This window comes from Sciurus vulgaris (assembly GCF_902686455.1).
Source record: "Sciurus vulgaris genome assembly, chromosome: 1".
NCBI classification, from domain to species: domain Eukaryota; kingdom Metazoa; phylum Chordata; class Mammalia; order Rodentia; family Sciuridae; genus Sciurus; species Sciurus vulgaris.
Window position 1 is genome coordinate 56753298 of NC_136461.1, and position 24877 is coordinate 56778174.

At 38.2% G+C, this 24877-nt stretch overlaps 1 protein-coding gene across 2 annotated transcripts; it reads right to left on the minus strand.

Moving 5' to 3' along the window:
• Positions 1-1182: 1182 nt before the first annotated feature.
• On the minus strand, positions 1183-24563 carry RPE65 (retinoid isomerohydrolase RPE65). Of its 2 annotated transcripts, XM_079133529.1 has the most exons (15): positions 24389-24563; positions 23619-23693; positions 22418-22500; positions 20637-20787; positions 19052-19159; positions 18807-18948; positions 15557-15704; positions 14372-14453; positions 14007-14139; positions 13762-13901; positions 12991-13120; positions 5925-6039; positions 5734-5828; positions 5519-5630; positions 1183-4395 (listed from the first exon to the last, which is right to left on the minus strand). In XM_079133529.1, exons 1-15 carry the CDS (start codon positions 24397-24399, stop codon positions 4244-4246), a joined length of 1677 nt encoding a protein of 558 aa, XP_078989655.1. In that variant the 5' UTR covers positions 24400-24563; the 3' UTR covers positions 1183-4243. The 2 variants fall into 2 exon arrangements, with proteins under 2 accessions (XP_078989655.1, XP_078989656.1); XM_079133530.1 differs by lacking the exon at positions 23619-23693.
• Positions 24564-24877: the final 314 nt, after the last annotated feature.

Below are 24877 nucleotides of genomic sequence, written 5' to 3' on the forward strand. Positions count from 1 at the left end.
ATGTTTGGTGCCTTTATAAAAAGGGAGATACACATGCACAGAGGGAAGACAGTGTGAAGACACCCAGGGAGAATGCTATCTGAAGACAGAGGATTAGAGTCTCCCCACCGCCACACACACAGGCCAAAGAAAACATAGGGTCACCAGAGCAAGGAAGAGGCATGAAAGGTTTCCTGTACAGGTTTCAGAGGAAATATGGCCCTACTGACACCTTGACTTCAGATGTCTGGACTCCAGAACTGTGAGATAATTCATTTCTATTATTTTAAACCACCTAGCTTGTTTTTACGATAATGGTAGGAAACCATTATGCTTATCGATTACTGAGTTGAATTTTCCTGGACCAGCAATTTTTAGGGGATTTGTTTTTGTGAGTTTCAGGAGGGTTGCAGGGGGCCAGCTAGGGTGGTATTATAGCTTCACACTGAAGACTCTCCTCTTTGCTGCTCCTTTGGGAAAACAAATTAAAGGCTCTGTGTGTGTGTGTGTGGTATTGGGATTGAACCCAGGGCCTTGTGTATGCTAGGCATGCTGTCCACAACTGAGCTACATCCCCAGCCTTTCACATTAATTTTTGCATGGTCCTTGCATCTTCATAGCTACTCCCAAAAACCCAGCGTTGTTGATTTTTTGTCCCTGTGACCGAGATGCCTGAGGAGGACAATTTAGAGGTTCAAAGGTTCATTCAATGATCAGCTGACTCCATCTCAGCCTGAGGTGAAGCAGAATATCATGGTGGAAGGATGTGGCAGAGGAAATTTTCTCAGCTCATGACAGCCAGGAAGCAGAGAGAGTGTAAGGAGCCAGGAACGAAATATATAATCCCCCAAATCACTCTCCCAGTAATCCTCATCCTTCCTCTGCACTGCACCTACCCATAGTTACCACCCAGAAGTCTATTCAAATTACTGATCCCTCAAGTGGATTAATCCGCTGATAAGATTATGTCTTTCATAATCTAATTATTTCATTTCCTGCATTAATACAGAAGTTTGGGGGGATACCTCATATCCAAACCATATACCCAGCCTCTTAAAATTCCATCCTGAGGAAGGTAGTGATGGAAGGCAGAAGCTGAGAATTACCTTAGCTAGTAGTTCACAGTATCCAACAGAGACAGATGGTATTTGGAGTTAGATCTCAGTTCTGTGTGAAAACTTGGCCAAGTTATTTAATTTTGTTGAGTTTCATTTTACTCTTCTGCAAAATAGGATTACCAAACCCACATGCAGGGCTCTGTAGAGATGAAATGGTGGAATCCCAAGCATAATAAAAACTTGGAACATGGTAAATATTATTCAAGAAATATTTTGGCCCAATAATAACTGGTAGGAGTTAGCAAATCATCACAAATTTTATTTGTGCTCAGACTTAGTAATTAAGTAGTATGATCATGGTTTTACTTGAAGAGAAAACTTAAATTATTAGGAATATTTCAGGTGGTATCAAAGACCAAATTTTCAGGGAGACAGTTTTTCATTTCAATACAGAGTTCAGTTTAAGCTTTATTACTTATTAGAAAAATAATTTGGCATCTCTTTCTCATCTTTTTTTTTTTTTTTTTTTTTTTTTTTGTACTGGGAATCAAACCTCAGGGGTACTTAATCACTAAGCCACATCCCCAGTCTTTTTTACTTTTAATTTTGAGACAGTCTCACTAAATTGCATAGGATCTCACTAAGTTGCTGAGGCTGGCCTTGAACTTGCGACCCTCCTGTCTCAGCCTCCAATGGAGAGGATTACAGGTGTGCACCTCCACGCCGGACTCTTTCTCATCTTTAAAATGATGAAGACAGCACCATGTTGGGTATAGCAAGAAGAACGAAAGTGCTTAGCATACAGTAGGCATTAAGTAAGTGTCAGTTTCTTTTCTGTATTTCAGAATTTAGTTTTCCACTGAGACAGAGATTTAGCAGATTTGGTGTTTCTTGGGGGATGTGCCTATACTCTTCCTCTCAGATTGAAAGAAGAAAACATGACATTTTATTCTTAAACTGGACTATGGGTTGATGGTGTCATACTGCCGTAGAATTTTTGGAAGATAGATAGGTTTCTTTTGATGTCTGTTGGTATTTTCTCCTTTAGAACATAGTGTAGGGACTCTGCCTATATTGTTTGCAATGAGGTAGTTATCAGTTAAATTACCTTTTGATGAATTATGCCAAAAGTTTTATTCTTTTTTCCCCTTAGCTATGAAAAATAGAAGATACTCAAAGTGGAAAAAAGCTGACTCTAAATAGCTTGTTATTTTTAAAATAGCTATTTATTAGCAGGTTGATTTACAATACTTCAGTGGAACTTTTTTCCCTTAAAACAGATTTCTTTGTTTCTATATGGGACATAGTACTCTCAGTCACCCAGATGGATGGCATTTTCTTTGAAAGAAATTTCCTTAATTTATTCAGTTCGAATTGATGAGGTAACCTCTCTTGCCTGACTTACAACTTTCTCATTCTGATTGAAGTTTTTAAAGCCTACATTCCATCTTTGGATTTGTAAAGCAGTTCCTAAGCCCTCTTGCTATAATATTAGCAATGATGGTAATAGAGAATTCCAACTTTGGTTAAATGGTTTTGATAGATCTGCCTCTGTCCCTTCTTCATCTCAGAAGGGAGATGTGGGTACCTTGAATCCTGAGGTTTTCTTGGTGGAGAATGGACAGGACAAAGCCAGGGAGTGAGTGAGTGAATGGCAAGTGAAGGAAGTGACAGTGGAAGGAATTCTCTTAAATTCAGACTTGAAGTCTAAAACTTAGCAATTTTTCAAGAATTTGTTTTGCATTTTATAAAGAAATGGAGAAATGCCTTTCTTGGTGAAATTCTGTCCATGTGCTATGTCTAGAGGCAAAAAGCAATGGATTGATAGTTTATTTACAGTGACATGTTCCACATAACTCTGGCTTTTTCCCTTTTCTTTTTTGATATTTTTATGTCTTTCTAGGAATAATCCACAGATAAATGATGATTATATTAAAAATCTACAGGGAGAAAAATATGAAAAGACCAGTACTCAAGTCTTAATAGTAACCAAATTTAGATGGGTACTATGTGATTTTTACATTTTAAATTTTATTTTTCTTTTTAAATTTGCTTTGAGAAGTATATTTTAATAGGTACTTAAAATTAAAAAATGAGTTTTCATCTTACTAAATAAGGAAATCAAGTAGATGCCTAAAGTACCCTGGTCAATGTGCTCCTTCAAACTATTTTAACTTAGTCAAGCATGATTTTGATCATTTTAAATATGATGATATATAATGCTTTTGGGCATAAGATAGATGCAAGGATTAAGATATAGAATATAATTTGCCTGCCAATATCCATTTTTTCTTGTAATCTATAGCACAGAAGAGAGTAATTTAAATATAAGGTGCTTAAAATGTGTTAATGCTTGAAAGTTAGTGAGTTAATTTTTTTCTCTGCCTTCAGTCAGGTGATTGCACAGTGTTTTAATATGATGAAACAGAAGAGGCAACATAGTATAACCCCTCAACATTATCCCACATTCAGACTTCAAGTTGATATTATGCAGTATTTTATGCTGCTTTTAAAAAATCAGTTGTTGCTAAATGTACTTGTATGGGCATTAAATAAGCTTTAAAGATATACTTAATCTCTGAGATGTTATTTGACTGAGAGACCACAGTCAATGGGACATAGGTTTTTTCATTGCAAAATCAGAAATGACAGCAATTGCCAGTATTAAACGGAACGAAGCATGGAATTGAAAAAAATTGAACAAAGTGGTTAAAGTTCATTAAGGATTCTTTAAGCAGTTACATATATGCAAAGCAATTGCTATGTCCCTGGTTTAATGAAAAGTTTGGTTTGACATTTAGTAATTAAGCCTTTTTGCCTTGATTCAGCAAATCTACAGACAAATCAGATGTAGAAGACTTTGGTTTTTAAATGTTAAAAAAAAATTGGAGCAGATAGCTACCTACAATGATCTTTTATATCGGAATAAAAAGCAGTTTAATAAGTCCACATTAATCTGATATTTGATTCTAAATATTAAAAGAAAAATTTCAGTTATGATCTATTTTATCAAGAAAATACTTTTTTTGTTTTTCAAGAAATTGCTTGCGCAGCTCGGTGCTTTCTATAAAACTTTTGAAAAACTGTGTGCATGTGCAAGTTAAAACCACAGGATACAGCAGGCTAAAACTGAACAGAATTTGATTGCAGACCCAAAGCTACTTTTCTTAGTTTTGTCACCATAATCATATCTTGCTAGAATATACTCAGGATTTTTTGAACAGTCCATGGAAGGTGACAGGGATGTTAATCTCCACTTCAGCCCTGGCAACTTCACTCAGGTCCTTGGCATTCAGAACCAGGAGATATGCAGGCTTCTGTCCTGCTCCCGGGCTCACCACCACACTCAGAACTACACCTGTTAATCAGAAGTACATAAGGCAGTTTTGAATTTAAAAGAACCTAGGACCATAAAGTAAGTGTCAATGAAATAAAATAGGAGGTATTATACTGACAAAGAAAATCAGACTTCTTGTTCTGTCTCTTTCACCACTTGCCTCTGTGACCACCTGAAGGGGTCTCTCAAACTCTTCCTTCTTGAATCATAAACTCCAAAAAGGGAGTGACCATGTCTGTCTTGCTCACCACTGTATCCCAATATCCTACTACAAGGACTAGATCATTGGTGCTCATTAAGTACTTATTGAATGAATGAATCTTTGTTCTTATTTATAACATAAGAATATAACATTTGTTCTAACTACTGCAAAAATTGTGATGATCAAGTGGAAAACATATTAAAAGGTTTTAAAAGCAACATGGTATATTATAGCCCTAATTTCCAAGATCTATGGGGATGCTGACTCCTTCAAACAAAATGAGAATAAGCCTTTTATACTTTCAACTGAATGGGTTGTATATATAAAATTATTTAGCATGAAATGGCTCAGCAATTATTTATATCATTTCTCTGTGGTTTCCCAAATTTTAATCCCAGAGAGTATAATCTACCTCCTTGTCCCTGCTAATTGATAGTTAACTACAACTAATATTTTTTAAAGAGTTGCTCTATTATACGCAGTGGCTCTAGATCTTTTCTAGCCCCAGCTTACTATAAGAAAAATCCAAAACTAGAGTCATAGAGCTCTGTGCTCTCATTCTCTTTATCTGCTGGAAGACTCCATTGACCTTCCTAGAACACATTTCTTTTTCAAAAATGTATCTTGGTGAGGAGAGGTGGACACCTGGATGGAATTCCTGCTGCTTGCCTCCTTTCTCCTCTCCTACATCTAGAGCAGACACTGATGCCCCAACATGACACCAGCCAGTGCTTTAGCATTTTCCCACTAGGAATCAACAAGACTTGATCATGAGATTAAACTCATATGTGAATAAGTTTAAATTCTTCAGAGTTGTCCCTTCCTAGTATCAGGAATCATTATTGAATGTCAGAGAATAGTCAACCCAACTCTTCTCAAAAGGACCTAACTCGCAGAACTCTGGTAAGAAGAGGATTCGACATATTCATTTTTTTTCATTACCATCATCTTCTTCCAGGGCCTCTGGATGAGAAACAAAGATGGGTTCTGATGGATATGAATCCGGCTCTTGCCATACCCAAATTTCTTTAGTTTTGACATTCAGCTTACAGAGCTGCTTGTAAAAGAAAAATCAGCTGATCAATCGTCAATAAGCTTTACTTGACTAGCATATGACTCAAAGCACTGTACCAATATTAGAAAGATGCATTAATTACCCTGTCTGGAACAAAGTGATTCAAGCCAAGTCCATAGGCGTATGTATAAGGTTTCCCACCATACTTCTGGTAATTGATTTGAGGAAACTCAAATGCTACAAAACAGAGCACACACTTAGAAACACCGAGTTGGTTTCTCTGAGTGGAACATTTGATCTCTTCTGAGGGAGGGCTTCTCTAGATCAACTTACCCTGGCGAGGCCCCGAGAAGAGAACCTCAGGTTCCAGCCAAATGGTCTCATCGCTGCACAAAATCGCTGTGGCTGTTGTGTTGGGGAGCGTGATTAAATTCTTGCCTGTGTCAGCCTGAGAAATAAGATAACAGAAACCTCAGTGAGTAGGAAGCAACATTGGAACAGCCATATGTGCAGACTTCCCTTTAATCTCCTGCTTTTTCCTTAGGTCAATGTTCAGGAAGGAGCAATGTAGAAAACTAGATGAAGGAACCTGGGCTGTGCAGGCACGCAGTCTGTGCCTGTGCCAGATACCAGCCAGGAGCCACTGGAGAAGTCACAGAACCTCATAGGCCCTCAATTTTCTGTAGAATGGTTCTCATTTTGTAGACTGAGTCTGTCTTTGAAGAAAATTTAGGGTTCTGAGGAAGGACCTCTGCAAAAAAAATGGATAAATAAATAAATAATATTTTCTGCAGACTGGCAAATATGTCAATTCCTTGTAGGATCAAAGAGTATTTATCTCTTTTATACTCAGGATATTTTTTGGTTTTATTGGGAAAAAAAGCATGCAGATATGTTGCCATAAATGAGAGAAAGAAAGAAAGAGGACCAAATGGTTTTTAAGAGCTCTTATTTCATGTACACATGTGCAAGACCCCCCCACACACCCATGCAAACTTTTCACGTTATTTCATGAAAACAATACCATGAGCTTTTTCTAAGAGCATATTAGTTTATTAATACTTTCATCAAATACTTGATTATATATTTACTTGTTTATATGCTTTTAGTATTTGATTATAATACTATTCTAGGCATTTGGGATACTTCAGAGGGTCAAGTCCCTGTCCTTATGAAACTCCTATTTAAGGAAGATTAACAATAAATAAACTTAATAAGTAAAGTGCATAATATATCATGACTGTAGGGTGAAAAAGTAGAGGAAGCAGGGTCAGAAATGTGACGGGTTCATAGGGATGAAATTTAACAGGTAGTCAGGGTAGGCCTCTTTGCAGAAGTGTCATTTGACACAAACTCTAAAAAGATGAGGAAATTAGCAATGCATTCAAGCAGAGAGAACAGTGCAAGACCTGATGAGGGCCTGAAAGTACTTGAGGAGCATCAAAGAAGCCAGTGTCCAGTACCTGACCAAGCAAAGGGAGAGGCAAAGAAGAGTATGCAGATAAGTAATGGGACCAGAGTGTGTAGTGGCATACAGGTTGGTATGAAGACTTGGCCTTGCTCTGTAAATGAGTGATGGGAAGCCACTGGAGGGTTTTGAGCAGAGTAATAACATGCTATGATTTATTTTTAAAAGAATCACTCTGGCTGTTCTGTTGAGTCTCACCTTGGGATTAGTGGGGATGTAAGAGAGGAATCAGGGAAACCCATTTGTCTTGAGAGTAGTCTCATCCAAAGAAAACAATGTTTCTAGCTAGGCTGGTAGCACTGGAGTCAGTGAGACATGGAAGATAGAGTCCAGGGGATTTCCTGATGGAGAGGGTATCAAAGGAAGAAGGGTGTCAAGTCTAACACCTTGGCATCTGACCTGAATAATTAAAGGTTGGTGTTGTTACAACAAAGGTCGTGACTACTGTAGGTGGAGGAAGATAAGTTCAGGTCTTGTCTTATTAAGCCTGAGATGCCTATTGGATATCCAATATGGAGATTGAGATGTATATTTGGAAGTAGGTTATAAAAACGTTGAATGTAAGGAAAAGTGGGAAATATACTTGAAAGCATTAGTCTTTGAAAGGAACTGAGTGTGCAGATAGATGGTAGGGGGATTAAGGACTGAGTCCTGGTGCCCCCAACAAGAGAAAGAATGTGTGGCTAGCTGGTTGGGGAAAAAGGAATCGAGAGAAGGATATTTTTAAAAGCTTGATGGAGTAATCCATTGAAAGTATAGGGAAGGGAAGATCTAGGAGAGAGGTGAGCATGTCCAGAGTATCCCTGTGTGGGTGAGGGAGTATGGAGAGATTATCTCTGGATAGGAAGATGGATAATTCAGTATATGAGTGCAGATGCTGGTGGGTAGATGTGGTAGCAGGAGTCTCTGGTTCTTTTCTGATGCATTTGTTCAGAGGATAGGAAGCACAATTGACATCCACAGTTGAGTGTGGAGGTGGGAGGTGGGAGGTGTTAAAAGTTTGAACGGAGGAGGGTGTGGAATATTTAACAAGCAAAATAAGACAGTAAGTGAAGTTGGGAAACGCAGCAGTCAGGTTTGTGGTAGTACATTTAAAATCAGAACACTCGACATGATTGTGTGTTTGCAGCATTTCAGTTTGGACTCTCAGGTACAAACATGGAGCGGGTGGAAGTTCCAACTTAAATTAGGGTTGTGGTTTTGACATATGAATTTGATAAATAGGAAAGAAGCAAAAGAAATTAGGTTCTATATAAGGGCGTGGTTGTGATTATTGACCATGGAATTCAACTTGAGTGAGGCGGGAAAGGCAAGTCCTTCAAGGATGTGAGTGATGGTGAGAAAGTGATGTGTTCACTGGACTGGAAGCTCATGGCAGAAGTTGCGGTAGAGCAAGTGAATTAAAAGACAAAGTGTGACAGAGTATGTCATGCATGGCACAGATCATAGATGGAACAAAATCATAGGCAATGGCAAGGTCAAGGGCACAACTTTGGATAGTAAAGGATGAGAAATAGAAGATAAGATCAGTGGAGAGGTCAAGCAACTAAGAGGTGAGATTGTCAGAAGAATCAACTACAGTGTGCCGACTGAAATCACCAATAATTAAGAGACAGGAATAGAACTGGGAATAAAGTGATGCTGAGCCAGGAAGGTGAGGAGCTGGTGACTAGTCCATAACATCAATAATGAGGGTTGTATGATGGGTTTATGTCTAGCTGAAATGATATTTAAAAATGGAGGGATTTTCAGGTAGGTGGAGGGAACAGTGGTCTGGAAGCAGCCAAGAAGAACAAGAACACCTAATTCAACTTCAGCCCAGTGTACAATACTGTCCTCTTCTCTTCTGCTCTCCTTGTGCAGAGGAGAAAGTGCCAACCCTGGGAATTGCTCTTGGGAAACCAGTGTCCTAGAGAACAAGCCAGATTTTAGTTAAAGAACATGGAGGGAACATTCTGAGGAAAGAATACAGGAAATTTCTAGAAATAGATTATGGATTAAGAGTAAATAGCAGAAGATTTTCAGGAGAAGGAAGTAATGAGTAAATAGGGAAGTAGATGTGAACTGGGATCTCAAGACCCTTCATGGTGATGCTGGGGAGAAGAGTGTGTATAGCTAATATACCTGCATACAGTAAGCACGAAGGTCTATATCAAACCTATCATTTACATGGTTTTAAGCTGAAATATTTTAGTGTTTTATCTTTTTATCTATTGCTTAATTTGCTTTTTATTATAAGACATCTGTAATACCAACTTAGTTTTCCTCAAAAAACCAGATCTTCCTTTCAACTTCATTTAGTCCCACAGATACCTTCATGCTTTTACTTAGCATTCTTACTACTGAGACTATCCTACTGGTAAATCTGTACATATGTGAAATAACATACATGCAAAGTTATTTCTTGTGATATTATTTGTAGTAGACAAAGACTGGAAACATTTCTACTGCCCCGCATTGAGGGGCCGGTTGAATAAACTTGAGTATGTGCACAAAAAGATTACTGTACACTTGGAAAAAACAAGATGTACTATAATATTCAGTACATGTTGTTAAATATATCAAAGTAAGAAACTTTGGAGATAGAAAGTGGATAGTGAATATAGAAAAGTATCTTTTGTTTAAAAGAATGAACATAAACATTATATATAATTGTATATAAATATGTATTTCTATGTATATAAGTATTTTCATAAAGAAAAAGAAAAATATTAGTAAGAGCTACACACAGGAAGTGAAGGAGATGGAACGGAGTAGATGGAGACAGGTGTTGGAGGGAGATTTCCAATGTATCTTTTTATGTTATTTTGCATTTTTTACAGCTTAAACATACTGCTTTTCAAAAATAATAAAGATATATTTTAAAGATACTACCATTATCTTAATCAGCAGATCAAAACTTCACTCGTTTTATGCTGTCAGTCTTTCTCTTCCTTTCCTTGATCTCTTGTTACCTCTCCTCCTAATTAATGACCTCTCTATATTTACTTTCATTACCAAATCTTTAAAAGTATAGACTCAGTATTGCTCCTACATATTTTTCATCTGCTGCCCATGAAACTTGATTTCTGCCTCTTTTGCTCCATTCCTTTGGAAATCACCAAATCAAGCATTCTTAGTCTTTCTTCTTTTCCACCTGCTGTAGCTATGGGTGCTCTTCAACCCCTCTCCTGCCCTCCCCTATCTGGCATTTCTCTTGGTGGTCACTAGGGCTCTTGTGGCTCTGTCTTTTTCTGGTACCTTTCTTTCTAGCACTTTTATGCATATGGGTATTTCCTAAGCTACTGAGCTTGGCTCTCTTTTCTTCTCTCTTGGTATTTACTAGCTACCAAATTCCTTATTTCAGAAGTAAGCAAGCTCATTATATTTCTTTTAGGAAGCCTACACTAAAGTGTGATTTCCTCCGTTGAAGCAGTCTCGTCTACTGTTATGTATTTGGTCTTCATTTCAATACCAAAAACTATCAGTTTTTCTTCTGTTCAGAAACCTTCACTGTCTTCCCATAACCTGTCCAGTAAAATGAAAACCAATGATGACCAATGATGGTCACCATTTGATGACTCATGAGGGTCAACCAGTGATGACCAACCTTTCTTCTTCCTCATTTTGGAATGTGGCTACTTCAATGATCCTCTTTTAATTTCTTAATTTAAAGATGATTGTGATTTTACCATTATTAGTTAAATAAGAGTTTCCCCAAATCAGCTGGCTCATTCATTTGATAATATGTTTATGGGCGTTCAGCTTCACAGAGAGCTGTGACTCCTCAGGGAAAGGTAAGAGTGTCTGGGCGCCCTGGCTGATTGACTGACTGATAGCCTACCAGGATCTCTTCTGAGCTCTGTGTCCCACTAAACCAATGCCTATTGAGCATTTCTGCTGAGATGATCATTAGGTGCTTCTAACTAGCCATTATAAAATAAATCTTACCCTATTTCTTGCAAACCAGCTCTTACTACTTCTGTGTTTCTAATTCAGTGAATCGTACCATCATTCATCCAACTGCTCTGGGCAGAAATCGTAAAGTCATTCCAAATTCCTTCACATATAACTTGATATCAACTCTTGTGGATTCCACTTCCTAAATATTTCTCAAGTTTGTACTTTCCTTTATATCTCAGTTGCTGTTTCCTTTATTCAGGTATTTATTGTCTTTCATGTGCTCCATTGCATTTATGTCTAGTAGGGCTTCTAACCTCTCCACTGTCCCATCTGTGCTCCGTGACGTGCCAGAGGGACCTTTAGGAATCATAGATCCCATTGTGTCATATGTATCCCACACATTTAAAATACAACCATGGAGCCAGGAGTGGTGGTGCATGCCTGCAATCCCAGCAGCTCAGGAGGCTGAGGCAGGAGGATCTTAAGTTCAAAGCCAGCCTCAGCAACTTAGCAAGGCTCTAAGCAAATTAGCAAGACCTGGTTGCAAAGTGAAAAATAAAAAAAGGGCTGCTGATATGGCTCAATGGTTAAGCCCTCTTGGGTTCAGTCTCTTGTAAAACAAACAAACAAACAAACAAACTTCAACAGCCCCACAGCCCCTTATCATTTAAATATCAACCAAAGGCTTAGAAAGATCACTCCAACCCATCTTTCAGATCTCTGTGGCTGATACCTTAACTTCTTCCACTTTCTTATTCTTTAAACAGTTTTTAAGCTTGCTTAAGAGCAGTAGCATCTGGTTCTAAATTGGGTTTCTTTTCCACTACATCTGATGTGAGTCTTTGGTTCAAAGTTTTACCTTTCACATAGCTGCCTCAGCTCCTTTTATGCAACCAAAGAGCACACAGACATAAAGAAGAGTGTATGTTCATGTATTTATATGTGAAAATTATATTTTTTGTGAATTTAGCATTTTTTTTTTTTTTTTTTTTACATTAAACATTCTGGATGTAACTCAGATCATTCTGAAAAGAGAGTCACCAAATACGAGGAAGAAAAAGAGATGACTGCATTGGGGCTCAGAAAACAACATCCCCAAATATGCCACTTCAGACTTCAGACAGAGCATCTGGGGAGCATCAAATGCAGGGCAGGGTTTTCTCCAAAGTTCTCTTCTCTACCTAAAGACCCAATCCAGCAAAGAAGAATGCAATCACCTTAAATCTTCCTGCTGAAATTCCATTTCACAAGGAAGAATAAACTAGTATCACAGAGAAAGAAACTGAAAGTCATAAACCATACCTGGAGCACAGAGGAACTTTGTTTCTGTCCATTGTCTGCTCTACAGTCTCATTCACTTCTCCTAAGAATCGTTTTTTCTTCTCTATAAAGGCCTATAGTCCCCTACTTCCCTCTCTGCTAGAATAGGGTATCTGAATCCCAACCACCTGGGATTTGTTGAATTTTATATTTTGTAGGACTCACACATACATATTAATAAATTTGCATGCCCATTCTGTTGTCAGTTTGTTTCAGTTACCAAACCTTCAGAGGAGAAGTTAGAACTTCCCTACATCAATCTAATGCTATTAATGATTTTTGTCCTCTAGTGATATTTTCAGATTAATAGAAAACCAAAATAATTTGCTGATTGCCCTACAAGGGTATTTTTTGATGCTTCATTGCTCCAAAATTTCAAATTATTTCAAGTATGTTATTGACAAAGGATCCTGGAAACCAGAGGGTCTCTACTATTCACTGAGAAAGTATATTTTTAAAAGGATTTTGCAACTGAAAGAGGAGCAGGCTTAGAATCATGAAACCTGGTTTTTGTCCTGACTGTGCTGCAGTTGGCTTGGGCTGTCACATCACTCTTCTGAGCTTCAGTTTCCTTGTTTGAAAAATGAGGGAAGTTTAATTAGTTTATTTTTAAAGTTCCTTCCAGCTCTGAAATTTCAATACCATATATGTAAGGATGAAGCCAGACAACATTCCTTAGAGAGATGAAGCATCCTGGTTATATCTGAAATCCATGTGGAAGAAGGTTACCTTGTCAATATTCAAAGGAAGTACGTATCTTCTAACTTCAGGTTGAGGAGCCTTTCTGGCATTTTTTTTTACCTCTTCCCAGTTCTCACGTAAATTTGCTAAATACAAGTAATTATAAACAAATTCAAATCTGCAAAACAAGAAGTCAATCATGAACACAATTATAAATAATTTTAGAGAGACGATTCCTAAAATTTAAAAGCACACATTCTTTACTTCACGACACAGACTACTAATGACAGGTGTATTAGAGGTATTTCCTCTAGCCTATGCTGGGTGAAAAAGGAGAAACCTGCCTTGTGGGTATGTTTTTAAAAACAGCAACCTCAGACATTTTCTGTTCTGCTTCTCTGTCACCATTATATTTGTGTCTTTAGGAGCTATTGTGTTTTTAGTGATTTGGCTAATCTGAAAATAAATAAATAAATAAAAGTGTCTCTTTCTCCCAATCTTAGAGTGAGTGAGGTTCAAGGATCCTTAGAGACCTTATTGGGTTTAAGTCAGGTTGATGTTCACTTCTCAGGTCACAGAATCTTTTATCTTTAGGTCTGCTACATGGACCCAGTTGGTCTTCAGTCAGTGACCATGGTGTGTGTGTTTCTAATTATTTAAACTCCATACTGCTTTTTCAATTACAGTTTTTGACTTTTGCATACCTCTTGCTTTGTGAGATGTGATTTGGGTTCAACATTGAAAGCAACATCTCTCGTAAGAACCCCTGAAGGTCCAGAAGTTGTTAGAGATGGAACATTTACCCAAATCTTTTCTTACCCTTTCCAGCAACAGAGGTCCACAATCAGAAACCCACTGTCTTCATAGGTGTTGATGTGATGGAAGAGGTTGAAGGAAGAGGTTCTGTATTTATTATTAAGGTACTTTCTTCTTTTTTTGTCAGCAATATGAAGCCAAACCTTAAAAAGTAAGGAAACTATTTTGATGCATTTAGAATGGAGAGAAGTGTACATTATGAAACACTTTCTTCAGCATCAGCAATGTGACAAATAAATCAGACTTACTCCCATGGTTTCATTGGATTCAAAACAGTCCATGTAGTTGGCTCCCCAAAGACTCCATGAAGAAAGGAACTTGAACAAATTAATTTTGACTGGTGTCTCCACAAAAACGATGTAATTAGGAGTCAGACCAAAACTGAAAGACAAATGCACTTGTGAATGGAAGGGCTGAGTCTCAAGCGACAAAGAAACGTGTATACACAAGGTATGCTTAGCTACATGAATCAACAGTGCCTACATGAAATTAATTATGTTTAAATTTAATTTTCTGCAGGAAAACTTCGTGATCAGGATTGGTATCAAAGGTAGGCAAAGCAGATCTTTAAACTTGAGTTTTCCTGAAGATTCATGGCAGGCCTTCAAGTTACCTATGGACGTAAGATGGCTTGAATCGGTCACTGCAGGGGAATTGTACAACGATCTCTGACTTGCTTATTGGATCTTCCTTGTCTGAAATAAAGTGGTTTTAAAAGGCTTTGGAAGAGCCTCTTATTTTTTTTTTAAATACAAAGCATTTAGAACAGCTTATACAAGTAAAGAAATACATTTTCAGATATTGAATTTTTTCCGAGCTTTTTATTAGTCATTGGCATCTCTTAGTGAAATTTCATGTGAAGCTGCAATCACCCAGGAAAATCCAAATAGCAGCAGATTTGGATAAGTGTACTCCAATAGGTCTATGAGTGTTATGGAGTCACATCCTGTGACAAATGGAGGTGGGCTGTAGTAAAAGGCAAAACTTTGGTATGGTCAAAATGCCTTTTATGGCATCTTAAGATGCCTAAAATTATATATTATAATCCTACATGATAATTATTATGCACATTCAAGTTAATTTACTACTAAGTTAGTGATCTTCAGACCTTAGCATGCATCAGAAAAGCACATCAATGACTTCCTAAAATACTGAATGTGGACCCTTCTCCCAAAATGTCTCATTCAGTCTGCCTGAAGTGGGGCTAAAGATTTAGACTTCTAGGAAGTTCCCAGTTGATGCTGCTGGTCCATGGCCTCCACTTCAAGAACCATACTAAGCCATACCAAACAAAACTCCTCATGAATCCAAATCAATCATCAAGATGATTGTCAATGGACTTAGCAATGGAAGTTGAATGGAGAATTCTTGAGTATCCTTCTTCTTCAAATTTTTTTCTAGACTCGTTTTTAGTTTGGGAAATTACACACAAAATAGTACACTTTCATATATATATGCATGTGTGTGTGTATGTTTTTATGCACGCGTTAATTAATTTTAAATTTGCTTGGCACATGAATAAGTGCTCAATACATGTTTGCTGATTTTGAAACTAAATTGTGCATGATCAAATCCAATATACAGTAGATCTTGAAACCCTGTGGAAGAGAACTTGGTCACTTGCTCTCTGTATTTAAGTCATCATCTCTTGCTGTAGTACCTTTGGGCATTAGTATCCTGATAGGGTAGGAATGAAAGCAATTTTATAGTTTGAGAGAAATTTAATATCCCGCATTTCCAGTAATTTTTTCACAATGTAGATACATGTTTTCAGAAAAAGAAAGACTGATAAACTCACCTGCTTGCAGCGGAGGGATCTTTACAATATTGTAGGCAATTGAAAAATTTTTCCCAAAGCAATTACCAATGTTGTAAACAGTTCCATCATTTTCAATGTGGGGGTGAGCAGTGGCTCCATTGACTGAGACATAGTTGCAAAGGTCAACCTATGGGAAGGAGAAAAAATGTCATCCATGTTAAGAGAAAGAAGATCATGCCTTTTTCTAGGTCTCCTCTGACCATTACCCCTTGCACATTTGCTCTAAGTGCACTTTGTCTTTTGTTTCATCTCTCTGGATCCAGCTCTCTTTCAGCTTTGTCTGAAGCCCCACCATTAGTGCAAAACTCTCCTCTGTCCCCCATGCTGACTCCGAGTGAGTCTGAAATCTGAAGTTCTAGGGGTGCTTGGCCCTCGATGTGTATCCTACAGTGCTCTGGTGAGTTTCTTTTTGCAACTACACCTTGATATCTAACAATGATAAATTGAACACCTGTGACTTCTTTATACTTCTTTCATTGTATTATATTGAATGGTGTAAAATTATTACTACTCAACAATTTTTCATAGCAAAAATTACAATTCGGTATGGGACAACCTAAACACCAAACCTTTTGTCTTGCACATAGTTATATTTGTATCTGAAAGGAACTTTGGGATTCATCTAGTATGCCATGCACTGTGTCAGGATCTAGGAAAACAGAAGATCCTTATTTTTAAGAACTTTGGTCTAGACCTATCCTGTCAAGATAGCCAGTAGTTATGTGTAGCAATTTAAATGTAAATTAATTATAATGAGATAAAATTTAAAATTCAGTTTCTCAGTCACTTTAGTCACACAGTGTTCATTAGCACTTGGAAAATGTGATCAGAGAACATTTTCATCATTATAGAAAGTTCTATAGACAACACTGCATTAGATCAATAAGTTGTCATAAAGGGCAGTGAGTATAACACAGTACCTGCAGAGAAAGGCTGTGTAACCCAGACTGGGGGATTAGGCAGCTTCCCAAGCTTCCTGTTAGCCCCCAACTAATTCCTGATGGTGAGTAGAAGTTAACCAGGCAAAGAAGGATATGTGTTCTAGGAAGCAAGACTCCTAATGTGACTTTTCTTTTGGACTTTTCTTCAGAAACTTTGGGGGCCCTAGACTGAGTAACACATGTATGTTTGTATTTCAGAGAAAAGACTTTTGCTGCACTAAAGAAATTATACTTAAGGACATCAGCTGGAGGCAGAAGTACTGGTTATGTCAGTAATAGTAAATAAAAATTTTTGAATTATATTTTTATATGAAGTCAGGGTACAGTGCTATGCACAGTGAAAACTGACCTATAACAAAGTTTTTTTTGTTTGTTTGTTTTTGAGACATACCATAGCTTCTACATTTCCAATTAAAGTAGTATGGATTCACTTCAGAGTAAATTGATGTTTTACAAACTCAAGCTTCAGTTCTTCTCTAAATGATCCACACACACTTGAATTTGGTTACACATATATCAACAGGAAAGAGCTATTGAGAGTATATGTTAAAATGTAGCAAATACATCTGTCAAGAATTATAAATCAGTGTGTGATATTGAGACTCAGTGTCAGAACTATTTTTTCTTTGTTATCACTGCATTTGTAGCTCTTTTTAATTATTAAATTTACTTTTAGCAGGTACATAAAAGCATAAAGTTGTACATATCAGTGGGTTGCCGTGTGATGTTTCAGTGCATGTATACATTGTCTAATTTTAAATCAGTTTAAACATATCTCCTCTATCATCTGTCATGTCTTTATGTGGAGACATTCTAAATCATTTCTCCTAGATTTTTGAAATATACAGAACTTTATTGTTATCTGTAATCTTGAATTCCATTACTGATCTCCTAGCTGTGATCTGTAGTTCTTTTGTTTTCCCATTCAGCCTGCATATAGCTTCTCAATTAAACATCCTAACTTAGAGCTCTGTTTATACCACTTCTTTGGGTAAAGACTTTCAGTAGTTTTTCATTAGCTAAACAATTGATTCCAAATTTTTAGCATACTATTCAAACTTTAGTTTCACCTTACCCTGAGTCCCATTATTCTCCTTGACCTTACATATTTAGGTAAGTAATTCTGGTATGGGACTGTTGTTGCCCCCTACTGGGAGATCTAGGAATGTCACAGGCATTTTGGGTTTGAGCAGTGATTGAGGACATGACTGGCATTTAGTGGATGGGTCAGAGACACCAAAACCCTACAATACCTAAGAGAGTTGCTACAGGATGAGTCACCTCCTGCCCCGTGCTGCTAGTGCCCCCACTGAGAAACACTGCAATTCCAGCCCAAAGAGATTATTTTTGGACATGTCCTTTGTTTTCCCACCTCTGTGCCTCTCCATCTAGATTGTCCTTTCACCCATTTCACTGAAGCTCTACTTGCCTTTTAGGCTCCAGCTCAAGTGCAAATTCTTTGACCAATTGACCTGTCCCTGCTCAGATCCTCAGCCACTGCCAGAAACAATTTCTTATCCATGCTTTCTTAGAAAGTTTTCCTTTTCTTAAAGAACTCATCATATTTAATGTCCTATTATAATTTTATTCCTGTTTGATTTCCTCATCTAGATGTTAGGCTTCCTCAGGGCAAGAATACTACTTGGCAAGTTGGTGTCAATAAATATTGTTTGAAATTGTGAGTCTATTTTAATGAATATTGCATTGAGATTGCCTAAATTCTCAGAATGATTTGTCACTTTCTAACATGGCTGATATTTTATTTATGGTTTTTAAGATATAGTGTTATTTCTAATAAGATGTGTCTGCAATAAGGAACAAGTTATTACAATCTATATTTTTTTAGAACCACAAACAACAAGGGTTTCAATATTAATACCTATAATTTTCTGAACACCCCAGTAGATACAAGTTCCATGATAGCCTGTAAAAGCCTTGAAGGTCAGGAATCATGTTGTCTTTCACATTGATATAGCTCTTGTATCTGATAAAAGTTCTGGTACATGCAAAGTTCTGGTACTTAATGAATATTTGTATCACGAATAAAAAAATGAATGAATATGTTAGGCATTTTATATGAGTTTCCTCCAATTCATATAAATGTTTAAAATATCACAGATGAAGAAACAAAGTGTGTCCTATGTCACATAGCTGGTAGTTGGTGACAAAGCAAGGATTTGAAATTTAATCTGGCTCCCATGTTCTTTCCATCAAATGGCACAGTTGATTTAATTCTAAGTTCCACATTTTAAATTCTTGAGCAACAAACCTGAGCACCTGTGTCCTACCTGCTTAATTGTCTCTAAGGTCTCCGGATTAATCTTTGTAATAAAGTTGGTCTCTGTGCAGGCATAGTAATCTTCCCCCACTGGATAGATATTTACGAGGGCATTGTCGGTAACCTCCACTCCTCTAAAGTAGGAAAAAAACCTGCAGGAACAAATGAGTTATTCAGTTCAACAACTTTCAAGTCATGAGAGGAAAAGGGTTGATGTGAAATGTCTTTAATAACATGCAGTTTGGTTCCAGAGACCTGGAGAATATATTCTTGCAGGGGTCTGGGAAAGCACAGGTGCCAAACTCTGTTATGACGATCCTTTTCTCAGTCATCGCCCGCACGTAGGCATCGGTGCGGATGAACCTGAAGGACATTGAGACAGGGAGAGGATCAGTGCAGCCCAAGTGCAGCTTAGAATGGTCATTCTGTGTGTCTTCATCAAGTCAGAATCATAAATCCATCACATGAAGAATGAAGAGTATTGTCAGTTGCCTGTCTTGGGGTGACCCCAGGGAAAGAGATAATGTCATGCCCTGAGCTTAAATACAATTTTTAAACTTTATAAAGACATATAAGGAAATTGAGGTTCAGAGAAGTGAAGTGAATGGCACATGTGACCGAGCTGTGTCACCAAGCTGTGTCACAACTCTAGTTGGCCAGAGTTGGACAAAGTGAGCTTTCCATCTCACATCACTTGACTCCACGGGAGGTTCATATAGGACTTCTGAATCCCTATAACCTTCAACCTATCAACAAACATGTAGTGGGAAAATGTAGGACATGGTATGCTGAATTATATTCCTTTCAGTATCACTCTATTCTTCTGTGTTTTTATTCAATTTTAGAATTTATTTTGTGATACTTTTGAAAGTAGTTATTCTCGAATTCAATGTCTTGAGCGGGCAGATCTGCTGAACCATATCCAAGGCTAGCTGGCTAGTGTTGCCTAGGATCTCTCATGTGAAGAGCCAATTAAAATCTTATTTTTGCACTTTTGTAAAGAGGAGTGAGGTCTTTAGAAGGCAATCGAAAGCTTTATCTGAACTCCAAAATTTGCTCTCATAGCTAAAGTTTTGCTTGGTGTAAACTCTTTCTTTTCTAATACTGCCCAAGGTATCCTGACCAATTCAAGTTTCTAATTACTCTTCCTTTTGATGTCTCTTCAGAATGCCCGAAATCTGTGGTGGTCAACTAAATCACTAACAGGTCTGAATATTAAAATAAGACACGGTGTTTCTTGTGCTAGGGGGACATCCTGGAATGCTGGCCTAGACTTTCAGGACTTTTAGTAATAACTTCAGGTTTTTAAAAAACAACTCTTCCTGGTATCCTGATGGAATACTTGGTCCTTCCCTCCTTTGTGTCACTCCTGTCTCCTTTCTAGTGCTTTCTGGTTTTAACAGGAAAGGAATCAAGATAACCAATGATCTAGTAGTTAATAATAATAACCATCCATGACTTTTGGATTACTGAGTGCTCTTCCCAGGTGCTGGACACTATGTTCTCATTTAATCCTTGTAACAAACCTGTCAAGTAGATTGTATTATTTCTCTCATTTTACAGTTGAGAAAACTGAGAATTAGAGTTCAACATCTTGCCAGAGGTCATCTATCAAGGCAAGTGGTGCCTGGTGGGTATAGGACTTGAAGCCAGGTGTGTGTCGGATCCCAGGGCTCTAGTTCCTAACTTCTTCATTATCTCATGGTAGGGTTTCCAGGTGTCTCTGTAGACACCTGATCCAGGTAGATTCTGAGAAGGAAGTGGGTTTAGAAGTCTCTTACTGGTTCGGGTTAAAAGACACAGGGGACGTGAAGCTGACTGGGACCCCATTCTCCCTTACCTTCTGTGGTATGTGACGTGTCCTTCTTTAAAGTCAAACTTGTGCAGGAGGGCTTGCCCATCAAACAGGTGGTAAAATGGCTCAGATCCTACTTCAAAGAGTCCTGGCCCACATCGAAGGAGACTGCCAGTGAGCCAGACGGGGATCCTGCCTATGATGAAGTGAGATGCAGATCATTGCTTCCTGTCCTTGCTCTGGGGCTAGGTTCATCCCTTCTAAGTTGGAGTAAGGGCACTCACAGCCTGATTGGGAAACCCATACTGGACAAAGCAGGCAGTGACTTCCCCTTCTAGCTCTCATGCCAGATAGCACTTAGAAGGTGTCTGCTGACTTGAGTCTCCTTTCACTAGGAGACCGGATGGTGGAAAACTTTTCAATGCCCCAGAGTTTGAATAAGAGGCTGGAAAGAGTGAAGGAAAGGCATCTTGAGGTGAATGGGATTCTTCACCTAATAGACTTCCCCAGATAACCAGTGAGCTCTCTCACTTTTAATACAAATTTAAAATTTCTTAATGTATGCTGGTGAACTAAAGGATAGCAGAATGGATTAGGAGGTGGGATCAAGTCATTAAAAAAGGTGTGTATACAGAAGAAATATTTAAATGAAGCAATGGGAGTGCTGGTTTTTAAAAATGTAAAACTCCCTCCCTCTGACGGTATGAACTACTGTCTAAATTAACCTGCTGTAGCAGAAATTGCATAGGGACCTGGATTTTGGTACAGGATGTGCTGCATATGCTCACTGGACTTGGGTTTCTTTTTCTGCAAAATGAAGTGTACCCATAATTGCCCTTAAGGACTTTCTGCTCAGACAGTGAGGTTTGTGTCCTATTATCCTTTGAGAAGTACAGTGTCTGTTCAATTCCCACTAGGATTTTTTTTTAAAACAAATGGATTATTCCCTATATATCAATTTCGGCAGTTTCTCTGATATAGGATAAAAGCTTGAAAAGAGAATTCATGGCTTACCTAAAAGCACAATGCTAATTTTCGATTGCTAGTGCCTAGATCATTAGCATCAGAATCTAGATCATTTGCCTCATCCCTTCCACAGAGGAGGAAACCAAGAGGAAAGAGCTTTGCCCAGATATTGACCCTTCCTATAAAATACCAAGCAGGGAGACTGTATGGATCACATGGAGTCTTTGGACATAGATGGTGACGGTAATAATAACTAGCACCTATTGATCACTTTGTATCTGATTTTGGGTTAGTTATTCTATTTATATTACCTCATTTAATTACAACATCCCCGTGAGGAAAATGTTTGTATTTTGGTAGGTGAGGAAATTGAGATTCAGAAGTTTTAAGTAATTTTTAGGATTGACAGATTGTGATGTAATAGATCTGTGACTATACCTACAGAACCAAGACTTCCCACAAAATAGGCATGAAACCCACCCCCCTTTAATGTCATATTCCCAGATGTTTGTCACCAGGCCCTCACTTACTCTGATCCTGGTGCAACAGACTTTATTTACAGGGGATTACTATGTGCCAGGCACTGAGGTGGGCTGTCGACTTGAAGAAGACATAGGTGTAGTCCAGGTCCTCAAGGAATTCCAGTTAGGTAATACTTATCTACCTCAGAGAAGTGAAGTATGGGTAAATGAGAGGAAATGCATTTTGGGATTTGAAAAAAAAAAAAAAAAAAAAAAAAAAAAACCCTAAACCTCCGATTTCCCTTTCCTGTGGAAGCCAGTACTTAGAGTGTCAATGATTAGGAAGCCAGAGAAGAGGGACCTCACAGCAAAGAAGATGGCTTCGCCATAGTTACCAACCTGTAACATGAGCTGTGAGTGGTGAGGAAAGTTCCTCCACAGTTTCAAACAACTTCTTGTAGCCACCAGCAGGATGCTCCACTCTGAAATGGTAGGATGATAAGGAAGAGGCTTGTATTGATACTCAAAGAAGTCCAGGGAGACAGAGACAGCACTCCAAGAGAGAAGGTGCCTTCAGCTCCAAGCCAATGTGCTGCCAGTCTGGCAGGGAGCCCTTGGGGCTTGTGAGGAGAGAGACATACTCAGGGACAGAGGGGGGCCCTGCTCAGTGCTCCTCCTTTCAAGTCAGGGTCACAGGGGACTCAATTGTTTCATCTTCAGTTTTTCTTTATTTCTGAAGACGAATCAACAATTCTGCTATCACTTATCTTCCTGAACTTTGATTCTATACAAGACCTTTCTTAAAAATTGCCCTGCCCTAATTATCCAGAATACAAGTAACAATGAATGTTGGCGAGGATTTGGGGAAGAGGTACACTCTTACATTGCTGGTGGGGAGTGCAAATTAGTGCAACCACGATGGAAAGCAGTATGGAGATTCCTCAAAAAACTAGGAATGGGACCACCATTTGACCCAGCTATCCTGCTCATTGGTATATACCCAAAGGATTTAAAATCTGTTTACTACGATTACAAGCAACATCAATGTTTATAGCAGCACAATTCACAATAGCTAAACTATGGAGCCAAACTAGGTGCCTTTCAATAGATGAATGGATAAAGAAAATGTGGTATATATATATATATGTATATATATACACACACACACACACAGTGGAGTATTACTCAGCCATTAAGAAAAATGACAAAATGACTTAATGACATTTGCCAGTAAATTAATGGATCTGGAGACTATAATGCTATGTGAAATAGGCCAGCCCCCTCAAAACCAAAGATTGAATGTTTTCTCTGCTTTGTGGCCGCTAACCCACAATGGTTAGGGGGAAGGGAAGAACAGAAATTCAGTAGATTAGACAACAATAAAGGGAAGGGAAGAGGCATAGGAAAAGAAAAGATAGTGGAATGAATCTAACATAAGTTTTCTATGTACATACACAAAAACACCACCATCGTGCATATCCACACAAATGGGGTCCTAAATAGGATAAGATATATTCCATGCTTTTATAAATGTATCAAAATGGATTATACTGTCATGTATAACTAAAAAGAGCCAAAAAAAAAAAAAAAATAGAATTACCCTGCCCTATTGACACTCTCTGCTGAATGCATCATTGACTTTCTGGCCTCATGGAGAGACTCGTTCCTCTGGCTCCTACAGATTGGGAGACAACAGCATTTAAAGTCAGATACCTCATCCTTTTCCCTTCACCCATATTATATTATCATTTATTACCATCATCTAATTTCTCTACCAATCATTGAGAACTATAGTACTTTCTAGAACTAGTCAGATCAAATGATTCAGGTTGAGTATTTTTACTTAGTTCCTACATCTTCTGTTTGCCTCCATTTTATGACTTCTTAGAGTGCGACCTCTCCTCAGACTTCCTAATTAGAATTACTCTTCATGAAGGTTTATTACGTACCACATACCATAAGAAGAACTTTGCATAGTACCAGCGCATTCAAATTTCATAACACAGTGAGGTAAGTACTATTGTTTTACTCATTTCACGTATGGAAAACCTTTAACAAGTAGTTTAGGCTTTAAAAAGTTAAGTGATTTGTCCAAAGACACACAGTTAGAAAATTACTCTACAAGAATTGGAGCCCAAATCTGCCTGAAATCTCCATGCTTCCAAGCCCCAGTCTGTCACACAAACCTTACCAAGATTCTGTATATTTACTTCAATACATGGAGAAATTCCTGCATCAAGACCTAAGGGTTTTCTTTAAACAAGTCACTAACCAGTGTCTTGTTACAAACTCTTCATCACCATAAAATGCCATCACTAAGGTATTTAAAAAAAAAAAAAAAAAAAAAAAAAACCTCCCAGAGATACTTACTGGATAGACATTTTCTCCCAGTGCAGGATCAAGAGTTCTGGCACCAACTGAGGAATGAGGAAGCCAGGGGCTTTTGTATGCCTTCTAAATCCCCCTAAAAGGAGTTATGGCTTTGGGAACCCTTCTCCGCCCCTCTGCTGAAGGAGGGGAACAGAAGTGGCTTTCAGTGCTCAGATCCTCCTGATGCCTGAGCATTATTTGGGCTTGCTGTTCCCATAACAGTTTCTTGGCTGTTTTCCAGAGACCTCGATCCTTCCCAAGAAGAATGAGAAGAAAGAAAGGAGCTGTGTGGGAGTGGCCAGCTGAGGGCCTGAGCTGATCTGAATCACCCCACTGGAACCTGGCCCTCTTTTCTGACGCCCACACCCTCTACCACCTCTGTGCCTTCATCCTCACCTCCTTCATTTATTTATTCACTCATTTATTTTAAAAAAATCCGTTGCACATCATCTGCAGACTGGATGAACTTCGGTACTGTCCCTCTTTTCA

What these genes read in the sequence shown, in the direction of transcription:
- RPE65 (XM_079133529.1), bottom strand. An exon ending in GAGAGTGTCAATAGGGCAGG is followed by an intron (nt 22,501 to 23,618) that starts GTAATTCTATTT and finishes CTACCATTTCAG; the next exon opens with AGTGGAGCATCCTGCTGGTG. An exon ending in AAGCCATCTTACGTCCATAG is followed by an intron (nt 14,140 to 14,371) that starts GTAACTTGAAGG and finishes TTTGTCTTTCAG; the next exon opens with TTTTGGTCTGACTCCTAATT.